General features: G+C 41.3%; 1 protein-coding gene across 1 annotated transcript in view; it reads left to right on the plus strand.

The window, feature by feature from the left end:
* The window catches only part of LOC137160862 (uncharacterized), a 65,126-nt gene that overhangs the window by 13,566 nt on the left and 36,381 nt on the right, over positions 1-15,179 (plus strand). The window contains exons 4-8 of the mRNA XM_067559788.1: positions 2,319-2,472; positions 3,744-3,972; positions 5,575-5,679; positions 7,337-7,616; positions 9,630-9,746. Coding sequence (XP_067415889.1) covers positions 2,319-2,472; positions 3,744-3,972; positions 5,575-5,679; positions 7,337-7,616; positions 9,630-9,746 — 885 coding nt within the window. The remainder of the gene's footprint in view (positions 1-2,318; positions 2,473-3,743; positions 3,973-5,574; positions 5,680-7,336; positions 7,617-9,629; positions 9,747-15,179) is intronic.

Genomic DNA, 15,179 nt, shown 5'->3' on the forward strand with positions numbered 1-15,179 from the left:
CATCATCTAGTGGTCCATCTCCTTGAAAAACATCTCCAGAATCCCTCAGTATCATCTCCTGGTCCCAGGTAATACTATCCAAGCTATCTTCAGTCACTCTGCTATTCACTTTCATTATGTTTTGAACTGTATTTTTAACAGATTCAGGGCTTAGGCAGCTTTCCTGCCCAGAAATGGTACTGCTGTCTCATCATTTGTGACCACAAAATCCAGTCTGTATTTCTTTTTGTTCCTTGCATTTTTTAATTTAATTTTACATTTCCCCACGGGATTTAATGTGGCATAGTTGTACATTGTTAACAGCTGGTTAGTCTCTTCCACCCATATGTCTGGGTTCACCAGACCGATCAGGATAATATTACAACTTGCATCACAATGTAATTGAAATTGTATCACTTTCTTCCCAGGTAACGTGGCTGCATACAACTGTTTCTGGTGCTTACTAGGGTCTTCTTGCATTGTGTTTACCATCTGTTTGGTCACCCACATACATACTGTCCTCATATTCACTGTTGCTCTCTTTCGTTACTATGTGTATCTTGGATTTGTTTTTCTTCTCTCTGAACAAAAACTTGGCTGCAAAATTATTAAATTTGTCACAGATATGGCATTTTCCCATAAACTGAACACTTTTCTTTCTGTCTGGTGTGATTTTTAATATAGTGTTCGCACGTGTTTGTACTGTAGTCATCTACTAATGTTGTGTCTGGTTTTGATTTCTCTTTCTTATGTATTGCGTGGACAGTTTCTGCTGACTGCCCTTCCAGGCTCTAATCCTCTCTTTGGATAGCTCTGCAGCCCTGCAAGTCTCCAAGTTTTTTCCCCAAAGTATCCCACATGCTATCTGGTCTCTTATCAACGAATCTTTAATATTTCCAAAATTGCAACTGGCTGCTAGCACTTTTAAATCAGTGCGATACTCATCAATACCCTCCCCAGTTGCATGATCCCAGGTAAAGAAATTATATCTTTCCATCATTTTATTCTTCCTGGAGTTAAAGTGAGTATCAAAATAGCCCAACACTGCTTCTAAGGTGCGCTGAGCTTGGGGAATTTCCACACACAGAGTCTCCCTTCTCTCTCTCCCTCTTTCTCCAAGCAGGGAACAAAATAGTTTTATTTTCACAGTATCTTGTTTATCCGTCATAGCAATATCTACATAGGGGTTAAATTCCTCTTTCCAGTTCTTCCATGCCTGACTACATTCTTCACTTGCACATTTAATGTCCCTGGAGGTTTCAGCCCTTCCATTTTCTGTTATCAGCCTTGTCATGTAAAACAAACTGTGTACTCACAAATGTACTCTGCTCTCTGCAGTGCAACTTTGAACAGTCTCTCCTTGCTGTCTAGGACTTGATTAGTTCTGCCACTATGTTCCTCCTGCAGTGATTCAGAAACTGAAAACAGCAGTAGGTAAAGTTTTGCTGCAACTGTCACACATCTCCCCACCCCTTCTAGAGCAGCCTACCCTGGAATTTGAATTGAATATTAACCAGCTGAAGTGCTACTTTTGGGCCAGATGTGGCCCCAGTCTAGTGGGTCTGAGTGTTTTCAAGTGTAAGCAGTAATGGCTGCATTATTTCTTTTTTTCATAGACTCTAAGGTCAGAAGAGACCAATATAATAATCTAGTCTGACCTCCTTATTCTGTTGAAGCTCATGGTCGGACCCATGTGCCCCCTCACCCCAACAAATCCAGGAATACATTAACAAAAAGGGAGGTAATGCAGGTTTTGGTGGGCCATCCTAGAAAGCAAAGTGCATGGTTTTAGAATTTTCAAAAACTCTGGACCTTTTAAGAGTGGGCAAAAGGGAATCCTATTCCTACCAAATGATATGGATGTTCATGATGTCTCCATCCCCATCGTGATTCTGGGCACTCCTGCCTCCTCATATTTGCTATGCCTAACAAAACCACTCTAAGATTACAAACACCTGCACTTCACACAGCCTTTGGAAAACCAAAAGGGAGGTCTTTGAATAATGGAATGTGAAATCAATGGGACTGGCAGCAGCCTAGCCAGACAAACAAGCTGTGACAGCCTCAGGTACAATGTATTGCACTCTTCTCCTCCCATCCTACAACAGATGACTAAGCATATGTGTTATGATGCCAAACTAGATTACACAATAAAATGGTTCAGACTAGAAGATAGTGGCATTTACTAGTGTCTGCTAACTTCTAATCATGGGAGGCTTTGAAAAAATCTTGTTATCTTCTCACTCTAATGATAACTTATATTCAAAATATGCTTTTGGCAGCATTAAACATCAAATATAACTTTTAACTGTGTTTTTTCTATTTTTTTTTTTTTAAAGCCAAGGTTATCGGAGTTGGTGAAGACACGTGAAATTCCACAGGGGAATATAAACCATGTAAACAACATCAGTGCAGGCAGAGAATTAAGAACACTACAGTGGAAAATCAAAAATATTCTGGAAGACTGGCTGGAACATTATCGAATGGCTTTTGGTCAGTCATTGTAGTGATGATTTTAATAGTTTTAAGTTTACTTTTTATTTCAGTGGGTATGACAATGGACAAAATAGCTCAAGGCCTGTCCTTTCTCTCCTCGGTCTGCAGTTTCAGACTTATTTTTATAGAGTGGTTTTCTGGCTTTTAAATATTGTGCCTTGAAACAGATAGGAGGGCAGACTGTGAACTTCTTACTCATATTGGTGAGCAGTCATTCACACAAAGAGGCCCTGTGAAATCAAGGTGACTGTGGAATAAGATGCTACTCAAAGTGAGCAAGAGAAGTGGTTTCTGCCCTTAATGAGGAAGGCACTGATGACAGTGTCACCTCCACATTTCTATGGGTCTGTGGCATAACAACTTTTGTTAGTGTTTGGGATTAGGGAAAGATAAGTTTTTAAAAAAAGAAAGTCTATATTAATGGGTTTCTTTGGAGCTAGATATTCCATTTACATTTGCTATTACACTTAAGTTGTACATCATTATAATACGTTAATTTATATTGGAATTCCTGTCTCTGCATGAAATTCATGTCTGGGCATAGGGCCAAAGTATGAATTATGCACCATATAAGCCATATTTGGTCATTTAAGAGGAACTAAAGTGATATATAGACCTCATGCTAGTCCTTTGCACAGGCATGAATTTCACCCACTGAGCACTGGCTACATAAGAGATTTTCTTAATAATACAAACTAAATCCATGAGAGACCATATCTTCTGGTTTAGTATAACTGGCAATGCCTGTGTTTTGTAGTCTTTCTATTTGATTCCCTCCAAAGAGAAACATTCCATAATATTGGAGCCTTCTTGTATGGAACAAACTGGATATCATCTTCCTTAAATATTATTCCATTTCTCTTATATCTTGTCACTACTATCAATCCTGATGATTTGTATCAGCTCCAGTGCATAAAAGTAGCCGCCAGTACAGTAAAAACATAGGTTTGGTTGGGATTTTTTTCAGCCTTCTTCCTCCCCACCCCCGTTATATCTGGTACCATAACCAGTCCTGCAGAAAGGGCAAAACTCTTTCTTAAAGCTGCAGGGTCCAGGAGCAGTGTGCATGTGAAAAATATCAGAGCCTAGATCTGCCACCTGAAAGAAGAATTTAGCCTTAGTTTTCATAGTTGGTCTTGTGCTCCTGAATAAACAGTAGAAGTGTTCCACATATAGGTGCATGACCACAGCCAATTGCAGAAGTAGGGCTTAGTTTGTTTTTGTCTCCTAAGACTGACATTCACGGTGGTGGTGGTGGTGTATTTCAGGAGTTGACTCGCCACACATTCACAAAACGCCTGGCCTTCCTCAGAGAGCGCTGAGAAAACGCGCAATTCAGTCTGCAGATGCTCCTTCGGTTGCCTCAGTTGTACAGAAAGCACAAGAGAAGAAGAGAGAGAACAGTGGAGCCCACAAGTCTGCCAGCCTTCTACTAGCTCATTTTCAATCGGCTCCTGCTCACAACAGGCCATGGGAACAATCATCTTATTCTACTAGGTAAAAAAAACAAAAAACGGGGACTTGATTTCTCACTGTCCACTGAAATGTTTTTATTCTGAGCACTTAATTGTGCATTGTGGTGAATTTTATTCTAATTATGTTTAATTATCAGTGACACAGAACTGATTTTTTCATGTATCTCCCTTTGTGGCATTGTAAAAACAACAATAAAAACAAATTAATGACAGGAAAGCCATGAGAAGTTTGGGAAAGTATCCAGAACTGATCCTGGAATACAGTTTAATTAAAACATTATCATTACTGGATTATCATTGTACCTTTACATTACAGTAGCATCCAACAGTTTCATTCAGGAGTGGGGCACCACTGTGCCGAAAAAAGATCTTGGAGTCTTTGTGGATAGTTTTGGAAAACATCCGCTCAGTGTGCAGCTGCAGTCAAAAAAGCTAACTGAATATTAGGAACCAGTAGGAAAGAGGTAGATAGTAAGACAAAAAATATCACAATGCCACTTTATAAATCCAAAGTACACCCACACCATGAATAGTGCCTGGAGTTCTGATCCTGTCATCTCAAACAAAATATGTTACAATTGGAAAAGGTGCAGAGATGGACAACAAAAATGATTAGGGATCTGGAACAACTATCATAGGAGGAGAAATTTAAAAGACAGGGACTTTTCAATTTAGAAAAGAGACGACTAAGGGGAGAAGAGATGTCTATAAAATCATGAATGGTGTGGAAAAAAATGTTATTTGCCCTTTCACAGAACATAAGAACCAGGGGTCACCCAATGAAATTAATAGGTAGCAGGTTTAAAACAAACAAAAGGAAGTACTTCTTCACACAACGCACAGTCAACCTGTGGAACTTGTTGTCAGGGGATGTTGTGAAGGCCAAAACTATAAATGGGTTAAAAAGAGAATTAGATAAGTTCATGGAGGATAGGTACATCAATGGCTATTAGCCAAGACGGTCAGGAATACAACCCCGTGCTTTGAGTGTCTTAAGCCTCTAACTACCAGAAGCTGGGAGTGGACAATGGGGGATGGATCACTTGATAATTGCCCTGTCCTGTTCATTCCCTCTGAAGCATCTGGTATTGGTTACTGTCTGAAGACAGGACACTGAGCCAGATGGACCATTGGGTCTGACCCAGTTTGGCTATTCTTACGTGTTGTACAAACACATGATGACTCAAACCCTGATCTAAAAGTCTTGCATTTTAAGGCCCCAATCTTCCAAATGGCTATACATGGGTAATACTAACTTGCATGAGGCCTAAGAAAACTTGAAATTTAGTTCTGCTTTCCTAGAGTTTCAGTTATACAACTCCCATGAACATGTTGGAGTCATGCAACTAAAATCAGAGAAATGTAGGGGGTAATTTCTGTTCTCTGTGTAACCCATAGTCCTCACCTTTGCAGGTATACGATTCCGAATCCCCTACCACTACCAGCTAAATTGCTTTTTTTATCCAAGCCAGTATATAAGAGATAACATCCTCAGTTAATTGAAAAGGATTCTACCCATGTCTATGCACCATATATAGGTACATCTTAGTACTGCAGAACACTTATTTGCTTTGTTTTTCTGACATTTAAACTATTGGTTATTTACTGTTATTTTCTCTTGCAGAATTTCCTCTTTAGTAAACAGCAACATCAAAGCAGATCAGCCAAATGTGACTCAATTCAATTTAAATAAATACCCCCCTGTATTACAGAACTCATCCATATCAGGGTAAGGAAATCTGAACAGAAACTGGGCAATGTTGATTCTAATGCAAACATTGATCTTGGTGAATTACTGTCAAGCCATTTCTAGAGCTGGATAAGCTTCTTACAAATGCTGTTTCTGTTTTTCCTGTGATTCTATACCAATGCCTATGATTTCATTGTTATACATTAGGAATTATAGTAACTCTGAAAACCAAAGGAATTTACTATTGTCAAACTTGTGATATCTGCAGAGTGCAATAACTGGAGAATGAGGTAACATATCATGAGATTGTCACTACTTCTCGCTGTTGAAGATTTGCTGTCTTTTTTAACTGAGGCAGAGATTTCATTAGCTATTTCCGTAAAGCAAATTTGCATTGTTTTTTTCTTTTACTTAATTGAATTTTGATATACAAACTCAGTGATACCCTACAAGAGGTATAAAAAAGAAAGGAACAATGTATTCCAATTTGCACATGATCAGCCTGTAATTCTATCAGCAAGCTGATATCACGAGCCATGACACCAACACTCAAGTGGTTTCTTCTTGCCTCCAGAATGCCAACGTAGAATAATAGCCTTGTTTTATGTCTATATTATACATAGATAAAAACTAATTTCTATGGTCTTCCTCCTGTACATGAGATCCCCTCTTCTCTTGGCCCTTCTTCACACCTGTTTCTTATCCTTCTGTTATTTCCCTAAAAATCAGGCCTTTATTTTGACATGGTCTTTTTCCCTTCCACTCCCTACACCATACACTGTACAAGGCAAATGTAGCAGATTCAAGCCAATCTTTACTCAGGGCTCTCTTCATGGTAATGCCTCTCTCTTGGTACACTCATATAGGGACTGAGTCAGCACGCTCCGATAACAATGAGAGTCTTGTCATTAACTTCAGTGAGCTTTGGATGATAGGCTTCATAGGCTTCGAAAATCTTCTGATTGTCTGTACCAACCTTAGAAAAGATTTGCCTGCTGTTAGGAAATCATGTTGTGAAGCAGGTGTGGCAGGTTCTCTTCTACTGAAGTCGTGTGCAAGCCTGCAGTGGAGATAGTACTTGGGCATTTTCCCAAGAAATAGGATGATAGCTTTGCACTTCTACTGAACATCTCATCTAAGGACTTTTCAAACATGATTTAAGCTTCACACCATCTTTGGGAGACCAGATACCCACGCTATCCATGCTTGACTTCTGTGACTAAAATGATTAAAACATAAATACGCTACAATAGGCTACTCAAGGGCAAGAGGTGCACCTGAGGCCAGCAGATAAATAGCGAACCAGATCAGCAGACTTTGAAATCTGCACTCAGGGTTGAGCAATTTTCAAAGCCTGGTTGGCCAGCTCATCCAGTTAGGGAGCGCGCCATCCTGCTTTCCCATCTGGCGTACTCAGCAGCCCTGCTCGTGCAGAATTCAGGAACAGCACCACATCAGAGATTCGGTCACACCTCTGGGAATGTCAGCCCTTCAGCTAGCCGTGCATGTCGATTAACCAGAGTTCAGATAATTTAGATTTGACCCTGTATTTACGGATATGGTTTAAAGGATGCTGTTCTCTTTATTCGGTTTATTTGACATTCTATTGAACTTGCTTTTGTTTTCACTTTAGAACCAAAGCTTTGACTTGCCCTCTAATTTCCTCCCCCCTCTTGCTTTCTATTTCTCATGACAGTGATAAGCTATGGCTTCCAGCCCATAGTGCTTGCCCTATTGTCCTTCGGAGAATACTGATGGGACAGGAAGGGAAGATATGCAGATGTAGTAATCATCAGATTCCACGTGTGGCAGACCTGGAGTACGATCACCTTATTAACAACCCAATGTCTGCCCTGGAACAAATCATGGTGGTCTGTGTGTCTTCTTCATTGAAAACAAATGAGGCTCCAAGTGAAGACAAATTAGAGCAGCTCTATGAGAGAAAGAACAGGAAGAGAAGTATGCCGTGTATTCAGGTAGGCTTCATTTGAGTTTAGATACATTCTGTAACATGTTTGAAAATAATATTTAAAAAACAACCCTTGTATCCACTTGCTGTTTATCCTGTCACTAAAATCTGAGCAGTACTCTCACCATTTGCATACTTCATGTTCTCCTAGCCAGGCAAACTTGTCAAGCAGTAAATTAATCTAAAGACTTTCTCTTCAGAATTAATGGGGTCAAGCTTAGTAAGGTGTAGGTACAAGTTGAAAGTGGGCATGAGCAACTCTATGTGGATGAAATGTATGTACAAAGGGACTGGAACACAGACTTGCACAGGAATAAAAATTGGACTGTTTTTGGAGGGGCACGTTCTGTGCCCCACCCCAGGGCTGAAGGAGCTTGCTCTTCCTGTCGCTGACCCAGGATGGGAGGGGTTCTGTGTCCTCACTGATTATTATGGGGGGGAAGGACCTGTGTCCCTTCTTGCCCCCCCTTCTGCACGCCCCAATGGAACAAGATGCAAGTTAAAACTTAAGAGACAGAATAGTGAATGGTGGCTACTTTAACTTACACACTTCTATTGCTGTGTTCCTGGCTTTACTTTTCTCCCAGTCCCTAGGGCCTTGTGTGCACTAAGTAGTTTCTGAAACGTTTTCCCAGCAATGCTGAGAATGGAGCACTAGTAGAAATCTGACCCAGATGTTTTTATCATCATGTTAGTCTTAGATGGCATGGTGGTAAAAATACCAGTGGCTGATCTACACTAGTGTGTCCCACCACTGCGAGCATTGCTGAAGCTGTGCTGTTGCTGGAACAAGGGTGCGAGGATTTCAGAAAGTCCCATGTAGTTGCCACCTTGATTGATGTGTACATAACTCCCATTTAAGCACCTGATCAGATTCTTATTGATGTGTAACTTATAACCCCTCAGAAATTGGCCCCAAAGTATATATCAATTCTAGTGCGTGTGTATCTATCTATCAATCTATCTCAATTCTAATTAATCTATGTTTGGAAAAAATAATATATAACAAGTGAAATCCTGGCCCCACTGAAGACAATAGAAAAACGCCCATTGCCTTCAGTGGGGCCACGATTTTCATCTAAGTTCAAAAGTGGAGGCTGAATCAAATACAAGTTTAATAGCTCCAGTCTGCAAAGAGAAGTAGAACTGGCACAACTCTGGAGTATCTGCTAACAATTTCATGTCAGGTTGAATGCCATACATGTGGTTCCACATAAAAGAGAGGGAGGGAAAGTTCATGGGTATGGGTGTATTCATGCATGCACACTGCTCTTCCCTTCCGGAGACCTGGGTTCAAATCCCACGTGAGTCACTAGTAACAATGGTTTTTTTTGTTTTGCATCCTAGTCCTAGGACAGCGCTTCCCAAACTCTACCACATTGCGTACCACCAACATAGAACACTGCCATCTGAAGTACCACCATCTGTAGGGGCAGGGCTGAGAGGGGGGAGCGGCTGCTGTGCTGCTTGGGGGCAGGGCTGGTGCCGGAGCAGTTCCTGGCCAGTGCCCCAGCAGCAGGTGGAAGCGTGCCATTGGGAGATGGGCTGTGTACCATCAGTGGTACGTGTACCACAGTTTGGGAACCGCTGCCCTAGGATATTTCTCCATCTCAGAAAACCCTAAACTCCACCCTTCTAATCAGGCTCCATGTTAGCAGTAGGATCACTAGTATTTTGAAAGTCAGGACTCCAGTGCATTGAGAACTAAATGAGAAGCTTGCATCGGAGCTGGCTGCCATGCATCCTTTCGTAAGCACTAGATTTAATTTTGAAGTTACAGGTATGGCTTCTTTGAAGAAGTGACAAATTAACCTACAAGCAGAAATCCTACAATTAGGAATCCTATCACCAAATACAAGTGTGCTCAGAACAGCTGCCTGCCTCAGTCACAAAGAAGAAGATAATTAGTTCAATTCAGCTCATCAGGACATGTACAGAGGGAATATTATGCACTGACGACTGGCAGAATGAGATTTATAGCCTACATATTTTTATAATTGCACTTCCTATGTTGCTTCAGGGTCGTCTGGACTCCTTTCGCCTCTTCAAATATGACATCACCTCGGCAGATGAATTTACAGGTCATAAAGGTTCATTACTGGTGCAAAGGCATAATGTTGCTCCCGGCATGTTTTTGGTATGTTAAAACTATCTACATGTACAGCCAAATATTTTACTTTGAATGACATTGCCACAATATTGGGACAAATCTATGGCTTCAGACTGTTACCATGCTGCACACTGTGTCTATTCAGACCCTCATGGCAGTAGTCAGAATAATCTTTCTTCAGAAGCCCAGAGCCCTGCCATGTGACCCTTAGCTCTCATGCCTTGATCTTAGCTATTAGCAATATAGGACTCATGACACAAATTGCACTATTCTAATTCTGCCTAGCAGAGGCCTGTGGTACACATGCCACTAGCCAGTTTATTAGAATATGAACCATGTTTTTCTTTTAGTTTCAATTACGGCAGTTAGCTTACATCATGCTTATATTAAATCGGGCTCCATTTCATCTAATGCAAAAAAAAACTTTGAAGGCATATCAAACAGGGTATCTCAGTCTTTAACAAGGGGAAAAACCTGATCTTTCCATCCCATTGAAAACCTTGTGGAAATCAGAAAGGAGTTTAAATCAAACATACATATTGGCTAGTTTTAGGTTTCATTCAGTATTGTGCCAGGTTTGAATGCATTAGAACTCCAGGTAGAGTTCCTTTAAAACTTGAGTGACTGACACATTATTATGGCCAACTCTTTGCATGTTATATGTTATAACTCAGCAATAGTTATAAAAACTATACAGGAAAGTTGATTCTTCAGCCCTTTAGTCCCATGCAATACTTGGCTAAGAATGGTTAAGTATTGTTGAACTGAACTCCATTATTATTACACTGGGATCAAATTTAGCTCCTGAATCTCCATGTAAACACTACCACAAATGCTGTTTTTCTTTTAGTTATTGTTTGTTGCTTTCTTCTAACAACAAAGGTCTCCATTAATGACATAGTGGTTATTTCCTGTAAACCTGTTCCTGATAGAGAGCAACAATAATAATTTCCAGCATTTGCTCAATCTGAATTTTCAGCACTTGCTATGGCATTCAGAGCATAGGAGCTTTAAAATGTATTCTCCATTCCTGAGAAGAGTAACATTAAAAACTGTTTCCATCAGTGAGAAGCCAATTATTACTTTTAAAATAAAAGACAAAGAAAAACATTCTCATGAATACGCCCATCCGTGATCAACTTATCTGTCCACTGGGTGACACTATCGATCCACACAAGGTTACAGGATTGCATCTAAAACTGCAGAAAGTGTGTGTGTAAGGAAGATAAAATATTTAATGTTTGACATTTCATTTCTCTACACAATATTGCCACATGTAGCATTTGCATAAAATATGTTAACTTCCTCCTTGATGGTGAAGGGTAAATTTGTCAGATTAATGAGATAACTAAAAAGGGGGAAAAACAATGTTCCCACCATCCGTTTACAGAGTTGATGGAAATAAGTGAAAAATAAATTGGTATGCCATTTCCTGATGAGTGGGAAAAGAGACAATACAAGGTAGTTGCACTTAATGTGTAGTTCACTTGGAATCATCACACACATGCCAATGGAAAAACATGTAAGATAAAACTTTTCAGTCTGAATAACCCAGCAGTTTGAGCTACTGATGAGCACAGCTATAACAGGGCTGAGTAAAGATGCTAGCCAGCTACGCAGAGATATTTTGGCTCTGTTCCACATTACTGTTTTTGCATTTCCATATGGAAGTGGTTTACTGACTATGAAAAACGTTAGGAGGATAATGTAAAGCTTTATGATTAATGTCAATCCAGATGTTTACAGCAGTTCATGAACTTGCCTAACATTAGCAGTCATTTAGAATGTTTATACAATGAATATATAGCAGTGATCAATATTACAGAATGAAATTCCCCCTTATCCCAACACTGTGAGTTCAGTATCAATTCTATTGCCAAATCTGAGGGAGATAAAAGTAGTCCATGGAGTCCAAATGGAACTGGAATTGGTCTATCGGCAGGGCCTTGATTATTCTTCCTAGAAATAGGATTATAATTAACAAGATTATGCAGAGATGTCAAGAGATGTTTTCTTAAGCAAGAACCTAACCACCAGATGTTTAGATGTGGCTAGCAGCTTACCTTTCTGAATAACAGTCCCAGTGTCTTTCCACTGGCAAAACAATCAACCAAAAAAGATATAGTCAATTACATAGGTGACTGTTTACAACTCCCTAACTATACCCAAGACCTTAAAAATGAAACTGGGCAAAAAACAATCCGTACAGATGGTGCCTTCCTTATTATTCCTATGGAAGTATTCAAACCACCCTGAATCAACTGATGTTAAATAAGTTGACGGGTCCTCACAGCACGAACCACGTGACTTTCCATGCTGAGTCAGCACAGGCTAATCTGCCAAAAAGACTGGCAGCAATTTATGAGTTTCACTAATATGGCCAAGGAGGAGAAAACATGACCATAGCCATGCCCTAGCAATGCAAAGATTCTCTGAGCCCTTTGACCAATCTAAGTGAAACTTCCAATAACATCACTCTGCCCTACTTCAGGTTATCTGGGTACTATGATGACTTGCAAAGCCAGTGTGGGGAAAGGATGCCTCCAAGTGCCACTCTGTCAGTGGTCACAGACAGCAGGCGGCCATAATGTTCTATATAATCATCCACAGGCTGGCTCAAGAGCTGAGTAATAAATGACCTCAGAGCATTCCAGAACCTCAGAGAGTCCATCATTTTCCAATGGCAGACCACAGCAGCAGCTTCATTTAAGAACCAGGAATGATGCTGACTTGAGCCTAGAGGAAGTAATTATCTAAAGGCAAAGGGCGTACTGTGCATTCAGATTAGGTATATGTTTGCAGGTGACCATGGTCTTCTCAGGTTTTGAAAAATCAGGATACACAATCATGTATACACAAAAAAGCTCACATGTAAATTGGTTGCAGAGCCAGAAACAGAACCTTATTCTGCTGATTCCCTGTTGTGTTCCTTAGCCACAATACCATCTTTCTTCCCCTTCCCTTTTTTTCTTATTACGTTAAAGTCATATGCAAAAGAAAGCTGACATCTTCAAATACAGATATCAAGTATTTGAATTTTGCATGTATTTTAACTCATTAAGTTTGTATGCAGGAAAATTCATATTTCCAGGAAGGGAAATTTCGGTTCTTTTAAACTCTGTAAAATTAGGAATGCAAATATAATTGTTTTACATTTTTTACCTCAAGGGAGCCAACTAAATTTCCTCTAACTGAGTCAACATCCTTGTGAATTTCTTTAGATCATCAGGAAAAAAAAATCTCCAGAGGCGCACAATTGTTATTTATGTCCTATGATCAAAAGGCAACTCTTAGCCTACCTAGAAGGATAGCGTCCATCTTTAATTTCCAGTTGAAGTCACTATTAAGCCAATAAACACAATCAAGTAAATGGTCAACAAAAAGAAATAATCAAGTTGTACAAATTTAAATAACCTCATTAATCAAGGGAAAGAAAATGTTTTGTGATATGAATCATTTGGTTTTGGATATTTTTCTAAATAATGATTTAAATGCTGTGAAGAAATAGTTTTACAGAAGCATTACAGTAATGCAGTTTACTCCCAGGGGCAGCCACTTCTCTCTGAACATGGCATGCGCTTCTTGCCATATGGACAAATCCACCCCCACTTAGGAATCTTTGGCTAGGATTCAATTCCTGTGCTTACAAAACATTAAAGAGCTGTACGCTGAGAGGGGAAACCAAGCTTTGGCACCGCTTTTGGATAAAGTGACTTTTCAAAGACATTGTTTGTGCTGAATTTGGGAAAAAAAAAAAAAAAAAAAAAAAAAAAAACCAACCACCAAAAAAAAAAAAAAATCTTCTCATGCAGCTTATCTTTCTTCCTTAAAGGATTTTAGCTACTCTTCGCCCAATTCACCTTTTTTTCAGCTTGTTTTTGTATACGTCATTCATGAAGAATTGACGGAATAATGAACTAGCTAATCTGACCGTAACAAGGCTTGATATATATTACCAGGAGACAAGTTCGTTCTTAAGCTGGAATGGGCCAAAATAAAAAAAACAGGGTTACTTACCAGTAACTGTTGTTCTTCGAGATGTGTTGCTCATATCCATTCCAATATAGGTGAGTGCGCGCCACCGTGCACTGGTTCCCGGAACTCTTTTCCCCTTAGCAAGTCCTGCCCCCTGGAGTGCTGTGCTCATGTTGCGGTATATGAGGCACTGCCGACCCTGCGGGCCCTCAGTCCCTTCTTTCTGCTTACTCCGACAGCGGGGACAGAGACTGGGTTGTGGAATGGATATGAGCTACACATCTCGAAGAACAACAGTTACTGGTAAGTAACCTTGTTTTCTACTTTGAGTGATTGCTCATATCCATTCCAATAGAGGTGATTAAATAGCCATACCTTGGAGGTGGGTAGGAGTCATTGGCGAGCTGCTCTCATCAGCATGGCCCCGCCGAAGCCCGTGTCCTTTCTCGCCTGCTGCACGATGGTGTAGTGGGATGTGAAGAAGTGCACCAACGACCAAGTAGATGCTTTGCAGATGTCCTGCAGGGGCACTCTTTCCAGGAAGGCTGCTGGCGAGGCCTGGGCTCTGGTTGAGTGCACTGAAACAGCCCCTGGAAGCGGCACCTTCGCCTGCTCGTAGCAGCAGCTGATGCAGGCGGTGATCCAGGCGGAGATGCGCTGGGTGGAGACAGGTGCGTCCTTCATCCGGTCCACCACCACCATGAACAGCTGTGTCGATGTCCGGAACGGCCGCGTCCGCTCGATGTAGTAGGCGAGGGCTCGTCTCACGTCCAGCGAGTGCCATCTCCGGTCCTCCTCCAACCCGTGCGGTTTAGGAAAGAACACGGGGAGGAAGATATCCCGGTTATAATGGAACTGGGATACCACCTTAGGCAGGAAGGCTGGGTGGGGTCTCAGTCGCACCTTGTCTTTATAAAAGACAGTGTAGGGGGGCTCTGAGGTTAAAGCTCTTATCTCGGAGACCTTCCTAGCCAATGTAATGGCCACCAGGAAGGCTACCTTCCATGAGAGGATGAGCAGCGGGCATGTAGCTATGGGTTCGCAGGGGGGTCCCATCAGTCTGGTGAGGACCAGGTTCAAGTCCCAGGGAGGCACCGGATCACGGACCTGCGGGTACAGCCTTTTCACCCCGTCAAGGAACCTGACTGACATGGGGTGGGAAAATAATGACCTCCCTTCCATCGGCTGGTGGAAGGCCGAGATGGCCGCCAGGTGCACCTTCAGGGAGGCCAGCGCTAAACCCTGGAACTTCAGGTGGAGCAGGTACTCCAGGATCGCCTGTATAGGCGAGCAGCTTGGTGGGATGCCCCAGGACTCTGCCCAACAGGTAAACCATTTCCACTTGGCCTGGTACACCACCTGAGTGAAGGGTTTTCTGCTGCCCAGCAGTACCTGTTGGACCTGCGCCGAGCAGGCTCTCTCTCCCTCCATCAGCCACAGAGTCTCCAGGCCATCAGGTGGAGGGAGTCCAGGTTCGGGTGCAGC

This window comes from Emydura macquarii, unplaced genomic scaffold, assembly GCF_026122565.2.
Source record: "Emydura macquarii macquarii isolate MOO-44397 ecotype Brisbane River unplaced genomic scaffold, CSIRO-AGI_Emac_v2 contig_2205, whole genome shotgun sequence".
NCBI lineage: Eukaryota > Metazoa > Chordata > Testudines > Chelidae > Emydura > Emydura macquarii.